The 19742-nt window shown below is 45.7% G+C and overlaps 2 protein-coding genes across 4 annotated transcripts; both read left to right on the top strand.

The window, feature by feature from the left end:
* Positions 1-7039: 7039 nt before the first annotated feature.
* Positions 7040-9032, top strand: Ramp2 (receptor activity modifying protein 2). The gene is made up of 4 exons (XM_005321892.5): positions 7040-7358; positions 7817-7882; positions 8379-8487; positions 8606-9032. The coding sequence occupies exons 1-4, from the start codon at positions 7256-7258 to the stop codon at positions 8859-8861; spliced, it is 534 nt and encodes a 177-aa protein (XP_005321949.1). The 5' UTR covers positions 7040-7255; the 3' UTR covers positions 8862-9032.
* Positions 9033-13222: 4190 nt separating this feature from the next.
* Positions 13223-18950, top strand: Vps25 (vacuolar protein sorting 25 homolog). 3 transcript variants are annotated; one of them, XM_021724257.3, is made up of 7 exons: positions 13223-13359; positions 13574-13719; positions 14622-14675; positions 15330-15418; positions 16206-16281; positions 17292-17427; positions 18316-18950. In XM_021724257.3, the coding sequence occupies exons 1-6, from the start codon at positions 13307-13309 to the stop codon at positions 17387-17389; spliced, it is 516 nt and encodes a 171-aa protein (XP_021579932.1). In that variant the 5' UTR covers positions 13223-13306; the 3' UTR covers positions 17390-17427; positions 18316-18950. The 3 variants fall into 3 exon arrangements, with proteins under 3 accessions (XP_021579932.1, XP_021579931.1, XP_005321950.1); XM_021724256.3 differs by having other exon boundaries at positions 17238-17427; XM_005321893.5 differs by lacking the exon at positions 17292-17427.
* The last annotated feature ends 792 nt before the right edge of the window (positions 18951-19742 follow it).

Raw genomic sequence — 19742 nt, 5'->3', positions numbered from 1 at the left:
TCTGCATTCTTTTCAATAAAATGACTGCTGAAAAGAACAAAATTACGAGACTGGAAAGATCTCAAAATATATTGGATTTATAGTTTTCATAAGTAAAGGTGTTACACATTATGATAGTAACTTCTATTTATTGCATGCATACTAAGTGCCAGGCATTGGGACCAAAGGCTTCCCATGCATTATCTATGCTACTTAGTGAGATGCGTGCTAGTAACCCTATCTTGCAAATCAGAAACAAGCTCAAAAGAGTTAGGTAACTGGCACAAAGTCACATACAAGCCAAATAAGCAATGAATCTGAGCTTCAAACCCATGTCTACTTGATTCCAGAGTGTGTGTTCTTAACCACAAAGGCAATAACAATGATGATAATGTACATTGACTATAAGCCAAGTTCTGCTTTAAGTGCTTTGTATCTTATAATCTAGAGATATTATTATCAGGGCTGGGGTTGTGGCTCATTGGTAGAGTGCTCGCCTTGCAAGTGCGAGACCCTGGGTTCAATCCTCAGCACCACATAAAAATAAGTAAGTGAAATAAAGGTATTGTGTCCAACTACAACTAAAAAATAAATATTAAAAAAAGAGATATTATTATTATTCCCATTTTAGGAATGAAGAAAATATTGCCTTTATATTACTTAAGCTTTATATTATAGACACCACACATTTAATTCACATGGTCTATGATCATTGTATTTGTTTAACATACACTGGATTTTTGTTATGATCTAGAAAACAATTTATTTCATGTCATAGTTTTTTTTTTCTTCGTTGTCCATCTAATGCACTAAGGTCTTTTTTAAAAATTTTTTTAGTTGTAGATGAACATACAGTATCTTTATGTTTATGTGGTGCTGCGGATCAAAACCAGTGCCTCACATATGTGAGGCAAGCACTTTACTACTGAGCTGCAACCCCAGCCCCTAAGGTCTTAATTAAGGGAAAGGACGTGACAAGATACTGCCTTCAGTGAAGCAAGCACAGTTTGAAGAGAGGGGAAGTACAGAGTAGGGAAGGCTTTCTGTGCCAGGATCCCTATCTGGTTGTCTTTCTGACCAGACTTCCTTATTCCTTCCTAAGACCTAATTTAATAGGGATATTAGTTTTAAATGAAACAATTTGTATGAAGCATTAAGCACTTGGCATGACTTGGTAAATGAACATGAGTACACCATGTTATACAACATCCAGCTCCTGGGGTGCTGGGATAGGACAGAAGTGTTCCTGGGGATGGTTTTATAGGACATTTCTGAGGAACAGGGGGAGGGAGAGAGCAATCTTGGCATCTGTCATTGGGTCCTGACAGCAACGATGAGTCAGCCCCAGGTGCTGAGGGACCAGCTCTGTTCTCAAAACTGAAGGGTGTGTGCTATGGTCACTTGGCAAAGGTCCTCCTCAGTCACGCTGTCTGAGTGTCATTCTTGTAAATTTGGTTGGGTTCTTTTCAGAAAAACAGCCTTTATTATGTGATGTCATAGTCGAGCCTGGGTCAGAGAGGGAGGGGGAAGGAGGTTTGTGCTGATGTCTGGGAATCTTCTTAATTCTGGAGTAGTCCATCTGGTTCTGGAGGAAATTATTCTTTCTTCCTCTCAAGACCCAATAACAGGGGCTGGGGTTGTGACTCAGTGGTAGAGTGCTCACCTAGCGCGTGCAGGGCACTGGGTTTGATCCTCAGCACCACATAAAAATAAATAAATAAAATAAAGGTATTGTGTCCAACTACAACTAAAAAAGAAAAAAATGTTTAAAAAAGTAAAAAAAAAAAAAAAAAGAGGGTATAGCTCAGTGGTAGAGTTCATGCTTAGCATGCACAAGACTGGGTTAATCCTACTCTCAAAAGACACAATAAGGAATCAATATTCCAATTTGGGATTTGGGAAATAAATCATAAAGGTTAAATCATGGACCCTAGCATCAAGCTATCCTAAGTTCAAGTCCCGGTTCTAACAATTACTAGCTCTGGGACCTTAAACTCTCTGCTAATCTAAAAAAGATAATTCTGATGTTATGGTGGTGAGGCTTTAAGAATGTGTGCCAAGGGCCTAGGAGTAGAACTCAGTGTTAGAACATTCACCTAGCCACGTTGTAGGGCCCTGGCTTTGATCTCCAGCATCACACACACAAGTGTGCAAAGCACTTGGCACATATGTCAAAGAACTCATAATCCAACACATGGTGAATGTTCAATAAATGGTAGGTCCTATTAGCAGCTGATGAATAATATGGCTGATTTTTTTCCTTTTTTACCAACTTGGGAAACAAAGTTTTCTCCAATTACCATTCTTCCCTCAGAGGTGGTCAGGCTCCTCATACTAGATGTGCCATCATTAAGGAGATGAGGAGGCTGGGGACAGATGGGGTGGTTGTATCTCTTTCATTTATCTTCCGTCTCTTAGTTAGCTCACTCCTTAGCTCAGCTCTTCTGGTTCTTCTTGCTGCCTTCCTTCCCTCTGAAGAAGTCTATCTCCTCTCTCTGGTTTGGAAGACTCAGTCAGGACTTCTGGCTTCCCTGAACCCGGACTCTCCCCCACATCTTCTCTTGTTCTCTGCTCTTTATTTTGCAGACAGCTAGGGAAAAGCCTAGCATGTGTAAACTAATTGCAAGATGTTCCCTGTAGAATTTCGAGGTGTAGGAGGTTCCCAGTACATTTGATTCCCTCCTGTGTGTGTTGTTCTGGATCTGTGGGTGGATGGGGGGGGAGGCTGAAGAGTAGAAATGGCACTCCTTCAAAGGGTTGAGTCACCTCTGCTCCTGTTCCAGGCAGGATGGCCCTTGGCCTGTAACAAGAAGAGAAACGTAAGGGGCAGCAGGATCTCAGCTCAGAAAGAATCAATCTTGGGCTGGGGATGTGGCTCAAGCGGTAGCGCGCTCGCCTGGCGTGCGTGCGGCCTGGGTTCGATTCTCAGCACCACATACAAACAAAGATGTTGTGTCCACCGAGAACTAAAAAAAAATAAATATTAAAAAAAAAAAGAAAGAATCAATCTACATTGGAGCAAGATATCTCACAACAATGATCAACTAGACCAGAATCAAATTCCTTTCTTTGAAAGGGGGTGAGAGGTGGAGTCATGGACAGAGGAATACAGGAATGTTTAAGAACCTTAAATACAACTAAAAAATGTTAAAAAAAAAAAAAAAAGAAAGAAAGAAAGAAAGAAAAGGAAGGAGGCACATCTACAATGTCATGGAAAGATATCTAAGACATGTTGTTGAGTGTAAAATGTCACTGAATAAAAGGGATATTAAATCTCATTTTTTTAAATACAAAATTTGTGGGCAGGTGAGAAAGGAGTGGGGGAATAGAGTCTCCTGTATTAAATATTTTGCAACTAGTATACATTCATGTAATATTTGCATTAAAAAGTACATTGTGTGGGGCTGGGGATGTGGCTCAAGCAGTAGCGCGCTCGCCTGGCATGCGTGCGGCCCGGGTTCGATCCTCAGCACCACATACAAACAAAGATGTTGTGTCCACCGAAAACTAAAAAAAGTAAATATTAAAATTCTTTCTCTCCTCTCTCTCTCTCTTTAAAAAAAAAGTATATTGTATTGTTTTTTTAAATTTAGTTACAGGTGGATACAATATCTTTATTTATTTATTTTTATGTGGTGCTAAGGATTGAACCTAGTGCCTCATACTTGAGAGGCAAGTGCTCTACCACTGAGCCACAATCCCAGCCCTACATTGTTTTTTTATTTATTCATTTTTGGGGTATTGGGGATTGAACCCAGGGGTGCTTTACTACATCCTTAGCTGGCCTTGAACTTGCAATTCTCCTGCGTCAACCCCCTGAGTTGCTGGGAATACAGGCATATGCCACTATACCTGGCAAAAAGTATATTTTAAATAGTTAAAGCAAAAGTGGACTTAGAAAGATATCAGTCTCAATCCCGAATAAAGCCCTTCCTTTTCCATTGTTGCCAATCATGAGATTATATTCTATGACTACTGAGAAGAGGAAGAAGTGTGGAAGGACTGGTGAAGATGTGTCACCAGTCCTCAGTCAGCCCCAAAGTACCCTGAAAGTAGATCCTCAGTTACTAGGATGCCCTAAGGGGTCAATAAAACATCCCCACAAACTGGATGTGATGGTGTAATCCCAGCAATTTAGGAAACTGAGGCAGGAGACTAGCAAATTTGAAGCCAGCCTCAGCAACATAACCATGTAGCTCAGTGGTAAAACACCTGTGGGTTTCATCCCTGTACCAAAAACAAAAACAAATCCACACATCCAGCTTCTGGGAAGAGAAAAATCAAGAGAGAAAATTTATAGATTCTCCTATTTTAGAGTTTGAATCCCAAGTTTAGGAATGACTCTAATAAGCTGTCCTCCACCATTATGCAAACTTAACCCCAACCCTAGGCCAAAAATAACACTTCCTATCAAGTTGCTTGTATTTTCCTTTTTTCATTCTAAGGCCATTTTACCTATGAAAATGTTGAGCTTCAGAAATGGAAAATGATCTGCCCAAGGTTCCACAGCAAGACAGAGGCAGAGTCTGCCTTCAGAATCCTAATCAATGTTTGTCTTTTTATCCAGTGTACCAGACTGCCCTATTCAACCCAACAGTTGCTTTTATCACATTGAACCTTTTTCTTTCTTTTTTTTAGTACTGGAGATTGAACTCAGGGGCACTCAACCACTGAGCACATCCCCAGCCCCATTTTGTATTTTATTTAGAGATGGATCTCAATGAGTTGCTTAGCGCCTTGCCTTTGCTGAAGCTGGCTTTGAACCCTTGATCTTCTTATCTCAGCCTCTGGAGCTGCTGGGATTACAGGTATGCATCACTGTGCCTGGCCCCAGCTCTTTTTTAATATTTAATTTAGACATAGGGTCTTGCTAAGCTGCCCAGGGCCTTGCTAAGCTGTTGAGGCTGGCTTTGAACTCTTACATTTAATCTTGACTGCGACCTCTTTCCTAACCCACAATAGTCTCATGTACTTCTGGCCATCCAGTGGAAATGGCTTGTTTCCCTTGTGTTCCTCCTTGCTCCCTCCTCCTATTTTAGCACTGTGAAACCTCCCTTTTACTCATGCTTCCTTCTTGGAAAGGGCAATCTTGGGAAGAAGAGAAGGGACAGATTTGGTCCCCAGCCTGAAGTGGGGCCGCCTGGCTTTTATCTGCACCATTGCAAGAATGATCAATAGGGGCTGGGGATGTGGCTCAAGCGGTGGCGGGCTCGCCTGGCATGCGTGTGGCCCAGGTTCAATCCTCAGTACCATATACAAACAAAGATGTTGTGTCCACTAAAACATAAATATTAAAAAATTCTCTCTCTCTTTCTCTCTTTAAAAAAAAAAAAACAGCCTTTAAAAAAAAAAAAAAAAAAGAATGATCATTAGTAGGAGGGCTTTGGGGCATGTAACAAGAAGGCCATGTCCCCTCTCCCACAGATGCCTTGCTAAAGCAATCTCTTGATTCTAGTCATGGAGCAGGATAACATGCCATGCGGCCATGATGTAAGAGCTTGAGATTCTGAGATGAAGACTTCAAGAAAGATCATAATTTGTGATGGGCAGCAATCAGTAAACTGGGACAACAGCAGCAGTTGAGTCCAAGGGTCAGAATCTGGGAGTAATTAGCAAAGTTGGTGCTGACAGCTGTGTGTCTGGGAGTTGAACATCATGGCCAAACCAGCTCCTGGGCTCCTTGGCTGCTTCAAGATAATAAAGCAGAGAGAACACAGAGGCAGCTGTTCTCTGGCAGAAGGCAGGGCCTCTGAGGGCCCAGGCTCAGCCTTCAGGATTCCCAGCAGTGTGGTCTTAGGCAAGTCACTTAGAAAGGAGGAAACTAGTATTTGCAGTGATTTTAATGCCCTTCAACATATGGCACCCTCACTACAGTTTAGGGAGGAAGGCAATGTCCACATTTTTTTACATCAGCAGCCCTGAAGGCAAATCTGGGCCGTGTTGCTGGGAAGCAGAAAGATAAAATTAGGACCCAGAGGGGCTGGGGATGTGGCTCCCCTGGCATGCCTGCGGCCCCGGTTTGATGCTCAGCACCACATGCCAACAAAGATGTTGTGTCCGCCGAGAACTAAAAAATAAATATTGAAAAAAATTCTCTCTCACTCTCTCTTTAATTTTTTTTTTAAAAAAATATTTATTATTTAGTTATTGGTGGACACAACATCGTTGTTTGTATGTGGTGCTGAGGATCGAACCCCGGCCGCATGCATGCCAGGCGAGCGCGCTACCGCTTGAGCCACATCCCCAGCCCTCTCACTCTCTTTAAAAAAAAAAAAAAAAAAAAAAATTAGGACCCAGAGGTTTTGAATTCAAGTGTGGGGCTCTTTCCTTGAGCTGTACCTTCTTTCTCTGTAAAATGATGAAAATAATATACCTGCTTTGGGGCTGGAGGGATAGCTGATTGGTAAAGCATATATGCAACGCCCTGAGTTTGAACTTAGGCAATAATAATAATAATTCCACCTTTCACATTAAGTGGCTCAATCCCCTTTCTAGAAACTTTGGTCCTCAAAAGTGTGGCCATCTTTCTCCTGGGAACGTAGTCATCTTACTTTTGTCCTCCCACCGGCCAATGCAGGTTTGAGGGTCTAGGACCCGGGAGGTGACTTGAAGGGAGAGTAATTGGCCGTTTTCTTTGCTATCCGGCTTCGCAGGCTTTCTCCCCTTCTCCAGATTCAGTAGAGCCGGCTCCCTCTTTTCCCAGATTTTGGCAGACAGGCTGACAGTAGTGGGTGTTCCCAGGGAAAAAGAACTCTGAGCAGCCGGCCCAGCTCCAGGCGCCCCTTCCCCCACGGCCCATGCGTGCCCCAGCCCCCTGCCGTAGATACTGCTGCGTTGAGAGGCCCTCGGAGCTCCCAGCCCCCTCCCTCCTCTCCAGGTCGGGGAGGGCAGCTCTCCTCCACCCCTCCCGTTCCGAAAGGGAGGGGGCAACAAGAATCTGACGGGAGACTCTGGGCGCCACTCGGCCGGGCCCAGGAAACAGATTCCCGTACTGAGGTTACGAGGGGAGCTGTCCAGCCCCGCAGGGTGAGATGGAAAAGAGCGTGGGCCAAAGCCGGCTAGGCGGAGGGAGCCACGGGCGCCAGGCGCGGGTGCGGCAGCGACTCCCCCTCCAGCTCGCCGGCCCCGGGCGTCGCCCCCGCCCCCCACGTGGCCGCAGCCGTCCCAGCCCCTGCGAGGAAGCGGCGCGGCTTCCTGCGGCTGGGGCTGGGGATATAGGCTCCCCCGCTCCGGCTCGGCTCAGCTCCGCCGCCCCTCGTTGCCTCCTCACCGCGCGATGGCTTTGCTCCGTGCAGAGCGCACCGGCGGCAGCTCGCGACTCCCCGAGACCCGTGCGGGGTGGCCAACAGCGCTCCGCCTCCTCCTCCTCCTGCTGGGCGGTGAGCGCTGCGTCCCCGGGCCCGGGCGGGAGGCGCGGGAAGCCCCGGAGAGGAGGGGAGCTGGATGGCCGAGGCCAGCACCCGCCCCAGTACGGGTGCAGACTGAAGTGCAGGGCAGCGCTGTCCTTTTGGCGGCCCCCAGCCCCACCTCGGGGCGGACGCAGGCGAGCTGCTACCCACTCAGGGAAAGCTGGGGTGCCAGCGGGGACCCCGCAGAGATCTTGGGAGGTCCTGGGCTGCCCAGGAGGGATGGGGCTCTGGGCCTGGATGCGAGTGGGAAGCAGCTGGTACCAGCCTGTCCCTTCCCTGCACGAAGACATCCCGTGAGAGGGTGGATTATTCCTCTTTCTCTTCCAAGGTAGCCTTGACTTCTCAGGATTTTAGCTCCCAATCCCCAAGCAGGCTCCACTGCCCAGAACCCACCATTCCACCCTTCTCTCCCATTTCTTCCCCCACAGCTCTCCTGAAGCCCCAGGAATCCCTGGCTCAACCTTCTCCCATCCAGGACAGCTTGAAGTCAGAAGGTGGGTACCCAAAGGTGTGAGAGAGTGGCCAAGGGCAAGAGGAGAGCCAGGTTAGTGGGGAGGGTCTCTTTGCTACAAGGCGGCCCCAATGCCAGTTGGTGCCTCACTAAACTCCTCTCTCAGGATTACTTGTGATGTTCCCTCTCATCCCACAAAAAACAAAACAAACAAAAACCCCTCCTGTCCAGCCTTGAGCTTGCCCACCTCACATGTGAATGAGAAGATTCAGGGAAAGGTGTATGTGGAGAAGCTCATCAGGGAAAGGTGTATGTGGAGAAGCTCATCAGGCTAGGATAAGAAGTGCTGTGCATGTGGAAGTCATTAAAAGATTCCAGTGCTGGGTTCTCCCCTCAGCCAAAGTGTCTTCTAGGGAAACTTTTGGAGAGGTTCCCATGCTTGAAGACAAGGTCAAGAGCTCCAGTTAGAAATACCTGGGCCAGAGGGTTTGAAGGGAGAGCCAGGGGGTGTGGTCATAATGCAGCTTTTGTACCTACAGGAAAGACCGTGGAAGATTATAAGACAAATGCCCTACTTTGCTGGCAAGGTTATAAGATCTATATGGACTCCATTGAAAAGGATTGGTGTGACTGGACCGTGATTAGCAGGTAGGGGCAGTGCTGGAGGGGGGCTCAGGCTAGGGGTTGAACCCTAAGTGAGTTTGGAGTAAACCTCCTCTCCCTGGACCCAACCCCTCCCTTACTCCATTCCTCTACTGCCCTGCAGGCCTTATAGTGAACTTCGGGATTGCTTGGAGCATGAGGCGGAGGAGTTTGGCCTGGGCTTCCCCAATCCCTGGGCAGAGAAGATCATCTTTGATACCCACCTGATTCACTTTGCCAACTGCTCCCTGGTGCAGCCCAGCTTCTCTGATCCCCCAGAGGATGTGCTCTTGGCTATGATCATAGCCCCCATCTGCCTCATCCCCTTCCTTGTCACTCTTGTGGTATGGAGGAGTAAAGACAGTGAGACCCAGGCCTAGGATAGCCTGAACTTCAAAACCTTCATGTTACTTCTCTCTCCTCCCCTCTCTACCCACTTTTCTCACTCTCACCCCCACTGCCAATCCTTGGATTGGTGGAAATGGAGGTGAGTCAGCATCATGGCACAAGTTCTGTAATCTTCAAAATAAAATTTCTGTTTTTTTGTACAATGTCCCTTACCCCATTCAAGTGGTGCCTGTGTCCACAGTCACTGCCAGTCCCACAGGCACTCAGCTCTGGGTAGAGGAGCTGGAAGACTCTAGATGGCTTCACTATTCTATTCACTTCACCTGCCCCCACCCTCACATGAAAGCCATACCCCTATAGTCCTTCCTCCCAGGGAGGAGCCTTTCCTGCCCCTGTCCAAAGCCAGCTCCAGGAAAGGAGCAGGAAGAGACTCCCTTCCGGTATGGACAGCAGCTGGGAGCCTGTGATTGGGAATGTGGTGGGGGGAGGGGCAAGGGTAGAATCTTTTAGCAAGAAGAAAGGGAGGCTACCTGGAAGCCCCTACTTCTCCCCTTCTTCATGCCTCAGTTTACTCCCAGAACCTGGGAAGCAGAAACCTGACAAGCGAAGGGAATCAATCCCTAAGGACCTCCAGATTGATGCCAAAGGCTTCCTCAGTTAGGCTCACCATTCCCGCTCCAGGTCATTGGCTTAGATCCTACAGTGTCCTGGACAGGGTGTGGCCTATAGACTGGCCACACACTGCCCTCTGGTGTCCACTAAACCAACGACCAGAAGATGTATATGATGTGGAAGAAGCTCAAGGCGGAGGAGCATTTGGATCCTGGGGTCAGAGAACTGTCCTCTCTGTAGTAGCCACTGATTTTTAGCTTGATCTTTTATCCGATTCCTGAGACATCAATATGATATTTCACCTTGATATACTGTTATACTTTCTAGGGACTTACCTAGCCCTTATATGCAACTCACCATTTCTATTTTTGTTTTGGTTCTGGGGGATTGAATCCAGAGGTGCTTTACCACTGAGCTACATCCTTTTCATTTATTTTTGAGACAGGGTCTCACTAAGTTGCTGAGCCTGACCTCAATTTTGCCATCCTCTTGCCTCAGCTTCCCAAGTTACTGGGATTACACTGAACTGTCTAACTCACCATTTCTTTTTTTTTTTTTTTAATATTTATTTTTTAATTTTTGGCGGACACAACATCTTTATTTGTATGTGGTGCTGAGGATCGAACCTGGGCCGCACGCATTCCAGGCAAGCGCGCTACCGCTTGAGCCACATCCCCAGTCCTCACCATTTTTTTTAATTATTATTTTTATATTTTTTAGTTGTAGATGGACACAATATCTGTATTTTATTTTTATGTGATGCTGAGGATTGAACCCAGTACCTCATGCATGTGAGGAAAGCACTCCACCACTGAGCTACAGCCCCAACCCAAACTCACTATTTCTTACATGAACTATGTTTCCTGGTTAATAAGGGTTCTCACTAGGGAATCTTCATCTCCAGCCCTTGCTTGGACTCACCTTCCAGGTCACTAAAACAACTACAACTTTGTTCTCCATGGAGACACTGTTTATTCCTGTGGCACACTTGGCTACCTTAGAAACTTTCCTTCTTGTTGAAATATTTGCCTCTCTGAATACTTGGGTCATGCCTCTTTATGCCATAGATATATGTCTATGTTTCCTGGCATGTACCTATTCCCAGAGACATACTTCTTTCAGAAAACACTTGTCCCTAGATATATATTTTTAAAGATGTTTCTTTTTTTATACCTTTATGTTATTTATTTATTTTTCTGTGGTGCTGAGGATGGTAGTCAGTGCCTCACATGTGCCAGGCAAGCACTGTACCATTGTGCTACAAATCCAGCCCTCCTAAGCTATTGTGAGGTTTCAGCTGAAATAAATATTTGCTGTATCTCTATGAATACAACCGTCTTTCCCAAGAATATATCTACTTCTTCTTGGCACATATTTGCTTTTACCAAATTTTATTGATATACATCTGGGGGCTATTGGTATAAGACACTGTGTATGGTGTGGCTGTTGGAAAGGTAGGTTAGAATCTGTTCTGCCCTCAGTGGCTCTTATCTAGTGGGAAATTTGACATATGTACACATAAAAATGATGGAATATGTGATGAGAGACATGTAAGCAATACAACCCAAACTTTATTCAAGTGCAAAGGAAGGAGAGAATCACACTTAGCTGAGACAATCACAGGTGTGGTCACAGAAGGGTGTTTGCTGAGTTGGGATATGACAAGGCCTTAGATGGAGTGCATTCTTGAAGGGGAAAGAGTAGAAAGAGAGATAAATTAGGAAATTGTGACAGTAATCCAAACTTGAAAAATGAAGACATGGCCGGGTGCAATGGCACACACCTGTAGTCCCAGTGGCTCAGAAGGCTAAGGCAGAAGGATCCTGAATTCAAAGCCAGCCTCAGCAAAAGTGAGATGCTAAGTAACTCAATGAGACCCTGTCTCTAAATAAAATTCAAAATAGGCCTGGGGATGTGACTCAGTGGTCGAGTGCCCATGAGTTCAATCCCTGGTACCCTCCCCCAACAAAAAAAACTCAGGGGAGCAGGGATGGGGTTGTGGCTTGGTGGTAGAGTGCTTACCTAGCACATGTGAGGCACTGTGTTCAATCCTCAGCATCACATTAAAATAAATAAATGAAATAAAGTTTAAAAAAAAGGAGTAAACCAGTAGGACTTGGATATGGCGGGGATAAAGGAGAGAGAACTTAGGGGCAACTTAAACATTGAGCTTGAGTTATTAGGATAATGATAGCAGTAATAATAGAAGAGGACCATTAGGAGGAGGAACTGGCCTGAAGAAAAGGATGTGCAATATGAGGAAACAGTGGAACAAGCTGTTATGTCCCACATAGAATTAGAAATGGGGTTCAATTGGGAAAAGGTTAGATCTGGAAATAGAAGTTTGAGAGTCTTCAGCACAGAAAGGCAATAAGAACCCACAGGAGAGATAAGAGCTCTAAGAGATAAGGTATATTGAAAAGAAGGTTGAGGGCCTGGGGCTGTGGCTCAGCAGTGGAGTGTTGGCCTAGCACTTGTGAGGCCCTGGGTTCTATCTTCAGCTCCACATACAAGTAAATAAATAAAATAAAGGTATTATGTGCAACTACAACTAAAATAAAGAAAGAAAGAAAGAAAGAAAGAATCTCCAAGGAAATGTCCACCTTTGAAGAATGAAGGGAAAAATGGAGACAGAAATAAGATCAAAGAGGTAGTCATAGAAAAAAGCATCAAAGAGGCCAAGAAAATGGTGGTCTCTGAGGAAGCTGATAAATTCATTCATTCAGCAAATATTTGTTGATTGATTAGGGTTGGGGTTGTGGCTCAGCAGTAGAACCCCCGCCTAGCATGTGTGAGGCCCTGAGTTCGATCCGCAGCACCACATAAAAATAAATAAATAAAGATATTGTGTCCAACTAAAAAATAAATATTAAAAAAAAGAATTAAAAAATATTTGTTGATTGCTCTGTGGACCATAAACTATGCCCAATGATGGACTGCTGTGAAATAAAGGTTAAAGATCAGACAGGAAATTGAGGTGACAGGATCAAGGGTATGCATATATTTAAATAGGGATGGCCTAAACATATTTGTTTCCTAAAGGAAAGAAACCAGGGAAAAGAGAGACAGAGAGAGACAGAAAATTAAAGAGAAGTCCTGAAGGAAGTTGGAAAGGTGAGGTGAGAAGACAGGTCTAAGGGTGACTCTTGTAAAAAAAGGAGTAAAAGTGGTGAGGAATCTTTGTATGAATCAAATATAGTGACAAAGAGAGAACGATTAAAGGGTTCACATGCCTGACCGCAAACTCATAAAATAGGGAAAAAAGAGGATGGGGGTGGGGAGCATAGAGCAACAATTCTGGTTTGGGAACTGACCAACTGTGTAAGAAGGGTTCCTGGAACTTGAGACTAGGAGGTTGAGGACTAGGGTGAAGTGAGAAAGATAGCAGCTCTGTCTTTGGAAGCAGAGCTGTCTCTAGTGATACAACTTACAAAGTTCTACTGGGAGACTGAGGAACGGTGGAGTCAAAGACACAGGAATCAAAGAGATTGTAAAATCGTGGGGAGTTTTAATTAAATGGTAACTGACATGCATGTTAATATTAAAAGATGCGTAGTACAGTGGAACTGAGTCTAGAGACCTGGATTCTACTGGTGTTCTACTAACAAACTATGCTGCGTTGGGGAACTCACTTCTCTTTTCTGACATCGAACCAGAAGACTTCATAAGGCTCTTTCTGGTCTAAAAGATAAAGCTTTTAAGGATAATGGCAGAGGACTGGCCGATGACAGAAAGCCCTTCCGTGGGGCGGTCAGTCTCCTAGAAAGGTGTCCGGAACCTTTCTGCTGTGCCTCATGCCCGGAAGTGCAGATGCGGATACCGGAAGTCCTGTGTGCGGAGGTTCCGTGTTTTCTGGGCTACTACGATGGCGATGAGTTTCGAGTGGCCGTGGCAGTACCGCTTCCCGCCCTTCTTTACGTGAGGCTGGGACCCCGAGAAGCCCCGCTGTACCTTCCCGTGTCCTCCCCGGGGCCCTGGGCTCAGCCCTGATGCATCACTTGGGTGGGGGGGTGTAGAAAGGATCCAGCCGCTATCATTCTTAGTTCCCCACTTTTCTCCTCCAGACGCGCCCAGGGGCAAGTGCTGCCTCTAGCGTCCTGTAATTCTGCACCCTACTCCCTCCACCCGGCAGGTTACAGCCGAACGTGGACACTCGGCAGAAGCAACTGGCTGCTTGGTGCTCGCTGGTCCTGTCTTTCTGCCGCCTGCACAAACAGTCCAGCATGACGGTGATGGAAGCGCAGGAGAGTCCACTCTTCAACAACGTCAAGCTACAGCGTATCCTCCCTCAGGCTCTTCTACAGCCCACACACATGCACTTCCACACTTTTCCACAAGTCCGGACTTCACCTCCCTCCCACTTTCCCCACATTAGGTAGGTTTCTACCCAAACTGAACTTGGAAAACAGCGAGAGCCTTCGTTTTACCTCCCAGGTGTAGTACCAAACCCTCCTGTCCTTGACAGCGATTAGTGCTCCAATCTTAGAATCTCTGCCTTGAAGCCAAATGCCAAGCTTTTCAACCAGATCCCATTTTGACAATTTAAATCTTCTCTGTTTTCTCTGTGTGAGACTCAAACTCGATACTATCTTTAATAATTTTCTCCACACCCTCCACTTCTCTGAAGTGAGGATCATTTGTTTTTGCTGCTGAAAATATCTATAGAGAGAGGATGAAGAAAGATGAGAACACAGGATGAGGAACAGTAGTACCTTTCATTTTCGAAAGCTCTTTTTTCTAACTGGAATTTTTTTTTTTAACCTTTCTTCCTAGAATATCTAATTTGTGAGGGTCAATCCCCAGTACTGTGAGGGGGAAAAAAAAAAGTGTCAGAATATCCAGGAAATGCCTTTTTTTTGTTGTTGTTATTGTTGTTGTTCTAGAGATTGAACCTTGGCGTGCTTAACCACTGAGCCATATCCCTGTCCTTTTTATTTTTTATTTTGAGACAGGCTCTTCCTATGTTATAGAGGCTGACCACAAACTTACAATCCTCCTGCCTCAGTCTCCTAAATTACTGAGATTATAGTTGTGTATTCAAATCCAATTATATCTTGTTCAGAAATTGCAAGCATGTTTGTGGGGAGAGGAAAGGAAGGTGGTTCTTAGCATGGGATTAGCTCTGAGAATTATTATTCAACCCAATTCAAATGTATGCCTTTCCCTTAACCTTAAACCAGGGAAACTTCCTGTGGAATCAATTCAGATTGTGTTAGAGGAACTAAGGAAGAAAGGTGGGTTCAAGTCCCCAGATTTCTTATTTTTCTTCTTACTTGGGTTTTCCTGAGGGCAGATTAGGATATATCTTTTCCCTTTAATAACTTTTCTGTCCCTTGCCTGCAAGCCCAGAGCATTCTGTATGGTAGACAACCTCGTTCCTGAGTCTTTCCCCTCATTTGTGTACAAAATTGAAATGTGTGAGATGGGCTAAGGAGAATGGGTGCCTTGTAGATAGTAAAATATTATTCTGAAAGCAGTCTCTTCCACTGTATCCCACCCTAGTAGTCCTCCTTGTTCTTTTTTTTTTTTTTTTTTAAAGAGAGAGAGAGAGAGAATTTTAATATTTATTTTTTAGTTATCGGCGGACACAACTTCTTTGTTTGTATGTGGTGCTGAGAATCGAACCCGGGCCGCACGCATGCCAGGCGAGCGCGCTACCGCTTGAGCCGCATCCCCAGCCCCTCTTTTTTTTTTTTTTTTTAATATTTATTTTTTAGTTGTAGTTAGGCACAATACTATTATTTTATTTATTCATCTTTATATGGTGCTGAGGATCAAACCCAGGGCCTCACATGTGCCAGGCATGTGTTCTACCGCTGAGCCACAACCTCGGCCTTCCTTGTCCCTCTTATAGAGCATGATGCATTCATAAGTGTCTGTTTTTGCAGGGAATCTCGAGTGGTTGGATAAGAACAAGTCTAGCTTCCTGATCATGTGGCGGAGGCCAGAAGAATGGGGGAAACTCATTTATCAGTGGGTGAGACCATCTTGCTGCCAAGTACTAAGAAGTGACCCATGGCAAAAGAAAATTTTACCTGTGCCCAAACAGATATCTTGTATTCCCAGATCCAGACTTGGCAAAGTGGGAAAGGGACAGAGAGAGGAAGTGTAGGCCTTCCATGCAAACACCCTCAGTGACTCAATTTCTCTGGCTACATAGAACCTCCCTTTCTTTGGCTGTAGGAGGCCAGAGGGTACATGAGGCCATGTTTAGAGAATGCAGTACTGGGAACTATAAGTGCTATTGTGGGCTGGAGCCTCTGGCCACAGGAGATAAATGGGGAAAGGAAAGGGTGGTGGTGGGGGGAGAACATGGGGCCCTTCCCCCACTGCACTCTTATGGAGCTATCCACATGAATGAGGCTTTCTGAAGGAGTGTGGGTTTAGGGACAGAATACACTCTCTCCCCAAATTCCTAGCCACCACCAACCCCAAACATTCCCAAGGGAGAAAGGAGGGGAGGAAGCATCAACAACCCAAATATAACAAGCACACACCACCCATTCCTGAAACAGGAAAACAACCAGAGTGAGAGGTCACTCTCCAGGCACGTGAAGGCCTGTGGTTTAGTGGTTTTAAATGTGTGTGTACATATATAAATATAGCACCTGTTGGATTGTGGGTTTTGGGCCACTCTGCAGAAGTGACCATAAGTTCTGGATTGGGAATAAGTACCATTCATGGATGAAAGCAGTAGAGCTGTGAATTTACCTTCTCTCAGGAGTCTCTTAATTCTTATTTAACCTCATTTTCTGTGTCTACAGGTTTCCAGGAGTGGCCAAAATAACTCTGTATTTACCCTGTATGAACTGACCAATGGGGAAGACACAGAGAATGAGGGTAAATGCCTTTTCCTTCTTCAATTTTATCATCAGAAACCTCCTCTCTCCAATCCTACTTTGGTACTCAGACTTCCCATTTCTATGCCTCTGAATTCCACAATACAAAAGTTCTTAACCCATATTCAAAGATTTCATACAAAAAAACTCGAATCCAAACCCCGCCCCCAAACCCTAGTATTGTTTATGGGGGTTTATGTGCTTTTTATCTTTGGTTCCAGGGATTGAACCCAAGGGCACTTAACCACTAAACCATATACCTAACCCTCTTTTTTTTTTTTTTGTGGTGCTGGGGATTGAACCCAGGGCCTTGAGCATGTGAGGCAAGTACTTTACCAACTGAGCTATATTTCTAACTCCCTAACCACTTTTTTATATTTTATTTAGACATAGGGTCTCACTGAGTTGCTTAGGATTTTGTTAAGTTGCTGAGGCTGGTTTTTAACTCATAATCCTCCTGCCTCAGTCTCTCTGGCTGCTGGGAGGCAGGAGGATCGTGAGTTCAAAACCAGCTGCCTCTCCCTAGTTGTCACCATGCCTGGCTATATGTTCATTTTTCTAGGGATAGAGTTAACATTACAAGATTTCCAGGGCATGTGTTACCCATGAAAAGTTAAGAATTACTGCTATAGATGCCAGTTGAGGAGCCAGCATGGGGGATTAAGCCTAAACTCTTGTTCCTTGCTGACTCAGGCTCTCTTTCACCCTTCATTCTTTTAGAGGGCTCAAGATTTGTGGGTGTCAGCTAAAGGAATTGGGCCAACACCCCCAGCCCCACCCCCAACCCATTTAAATACTTTGAGTTTTGGCCAGGCAAGGATTTGTATTCTCTTTGATTTTTACATAGTGTAAACACTTTCTTAGTTCTTTTCTCTCTGACTCCTTATCCTGATCCCCAGGATCACCAAACATTCCAGTCTTTACTGGGGCAACAGGGGGTACCTCCCTTTCTCTTAGTTCCTGGATGCATCGGCAGAGTTTACTACTCTTGGCTGTTCCACTGCCCTGCAGGCCTCTGCTTGCTACTCCCACCATCACCCCATGACTTCAGTGCTGTAGCCTGGCCCAGTCCATCATTCAGGCTGGGCAAAGCTGGAGCCTTCTTCTGAATGCAGTCTCCCTGACTTGAGCTGGACCCATGCAGGAGGTGAGGTGAGCAAGCCTGTCAGGGCTTGCCTGGTGCCTCTCACATTTCCCTGCAATATCTTTCCATATCTCTATACTCAGCTGGCCTTTGGCTCCTAGCTCTGTCCCGTTCAACTAAGAAGGATATCAGTGCTGGACTTTTAACAGTCTCTAGTGAGGGCTAGTGGCTGTACTTTTTTGTGTTAAGACAGACCCTAATTTGTTCAAATATTCAGTTAGAGTCAGTATCTGGTGACAAGGGCCCTGACTTCCAGAGGGCTGATTGGAAGGGCCCCTTCTTTGTGCCCCAAAAGCAGATGGTATCATTCATGTGCCATCTAATAGGAGCAAGGGACAGGAGGGCTGTGGGGGGTGAGGTTACAGGAGAACCAGGGAGGGGGAAATAAGCCTGAACTCACTTTTTGCTGACTTAAGCTTTCTTCTGCCCTTACTTTTTTTTTTTTTAATATAGTGATAATGAGTATATTAATTTGCTTGATTGCAACAATCATTTCACAATGCACATGTATATAAAAATGTCAAGTTGTACAACTTATACAATTTTTATGTCAGTGATATCTTAATGAAGTTGTTATAAATAAAAATGTTAGTAATGCCCACAACATTCAGAACTACATAATAGGGAAGACTGGCAGATAGATATAATCTCTGAATTTTGCAACAGGGGTAAGATTAGGGGAATGGGAGGTGATTTATCAGGTAGTGTCCTTAAGAAATGGCCTGCCACCCTGACTCTTAAGGAGTGCCCAGTAAATGTGGGTGGCGTATGCAGCAGTGTAGATGGCATGTGCATACCCTGGCTCTGGAATGTCTCAGTTTCCAGTTTGGCTGTTCTCCTCAGTGCACCTAGGAACTGAACCTCCCTAATTGCCCATCTCTTCCTGTCCAGAGTTCCATGGTCTGGATGAGGCAACCCTACTTCGGGCTCTGCAGGCTCTACAGCAGGAGCACAAGGCTGAGATCATCACCGTCAGCGATGGCCGTGGTGTCAAGTTCTTCTAGAAGAGACTTGTCTCTCTTTACTTCTTACCTCCCACCCTTCTAGGGCTTTCAAAAAAAGACAGACTTAGTATCCCCACAGACTGGATCTGTGACTCCACTAGATTTAAAAGGGCTCTAGTCCTGAAGGCTGAGCCCCAGGGATGAGTATCCTGTTACCCCATATGTCTGTCCCTGGGATGGGTGAGTCCAAGGTGCCAAGGAGAAAAGATATGCTTCTTTGTGCCCTACCTCCTCTCCCATCCTAGACTGTCCCTGAGCCAGGGTCTGTAAACTGACACTTTACATGTGTCCACACAAGTAAGTACATATACATATGCACCTGCACAAGTTTCTGTCTCCACCTTCCCACCATTTGCTGCTGTTGCCTCCTTTCTCAGGCTGATGCTTGGTCCTTCCTAGGGAATGAGAAGCCCTGGCTGCAGGCAGCCTTCCAGGCAATATGAAGATAGGAGGCTCCAGAAGGGACCTGGCCATGAGAGGCAGGTCTGACCCTGATTTATGATATTAAAATCTTAAATCTTACTGCCTGCATGTTAAGTCACTGTTGAAATGAGGTTGGAGAGGGCTGTAAGGTGTTACGCCTGAGTTTCAGCCCAGGGGAAAAAAGAAGGCCTGTGGACTGGGCCCAGGAGGCTCCAATGAGCTTATGATTTTGCATCTGTTGTGTGGGCTGTGTGGATTGCTGATGGAACACAGCTTGAGGAAAAACTGCTTGATCTCTGAAATGGAGTGGCATAATGGCTCCCTCTTCCCTCACCATCTCCCGCATGAAAATCCTGAACTACTCTAAAACCCGTCCCTCCACTCATCTGGTCTGGGTGGGGTGGTTATGGCCAAGAGGAGCTGAGGGGGGGTAAACCGGATGTGGACTTCGGTTTATTGGAGACTTTGGCAAACAGAAGGAGGAGGAAGGAGCCCACAGCAAAAACAGCCACTCTGGCCAGGACCAGGCTGCGGCCAAGGTGGGGTAGAGTGGATGAGTGATCAAGCCCTTGGTTTAGAGGAGGGCCTTGTCTTGGGTGCTCACACCCATCCTTGTGCATACCAGAAGGACAACAGAGTTGGAGAACCATACTTTTCCACTGACCTCTATGTTCGGCCTGGGGCTACTCCAGATGATTAGAACCGAGCAGTGTTTCCTTATCTGTGGTGTGCAGGCGGGTAGTGGCCTCCCCAAACCACCCCCCACACACTACGGGTCCGGCCCGGCCCGGAGCCTTTCTCTGTTTGCTCCAGTGTCGTCCAATCCCCGCCCACTTCCACACCCCCCATCCCCCCCCCAAAAAAAAAACAGGTTTGCACACGCAGTGCGGG

Source organism: Ictidomys tridecemlineatus, chromosome 3 (assembly GCF_052094955.1).
Source record: "Ictidomys tridecemlineatus isolate mIctTri1 chromosome 3, mIctTri1.hap1, whole genome shotgun sequence".
NCBI classification, from domain to species: domain Eukaryota; kingdom Metazoa; phylum Chordata; class Mammalia; order Rodentia; family Sciuridae; genus Ictidomys; species Ictidomys tridecemlineatus.
The sequence above is the reverse complement of the archived record's forward strand: the minus strand, read 5'-3'. Positions and strand labels throughout refer to the sequence as shown.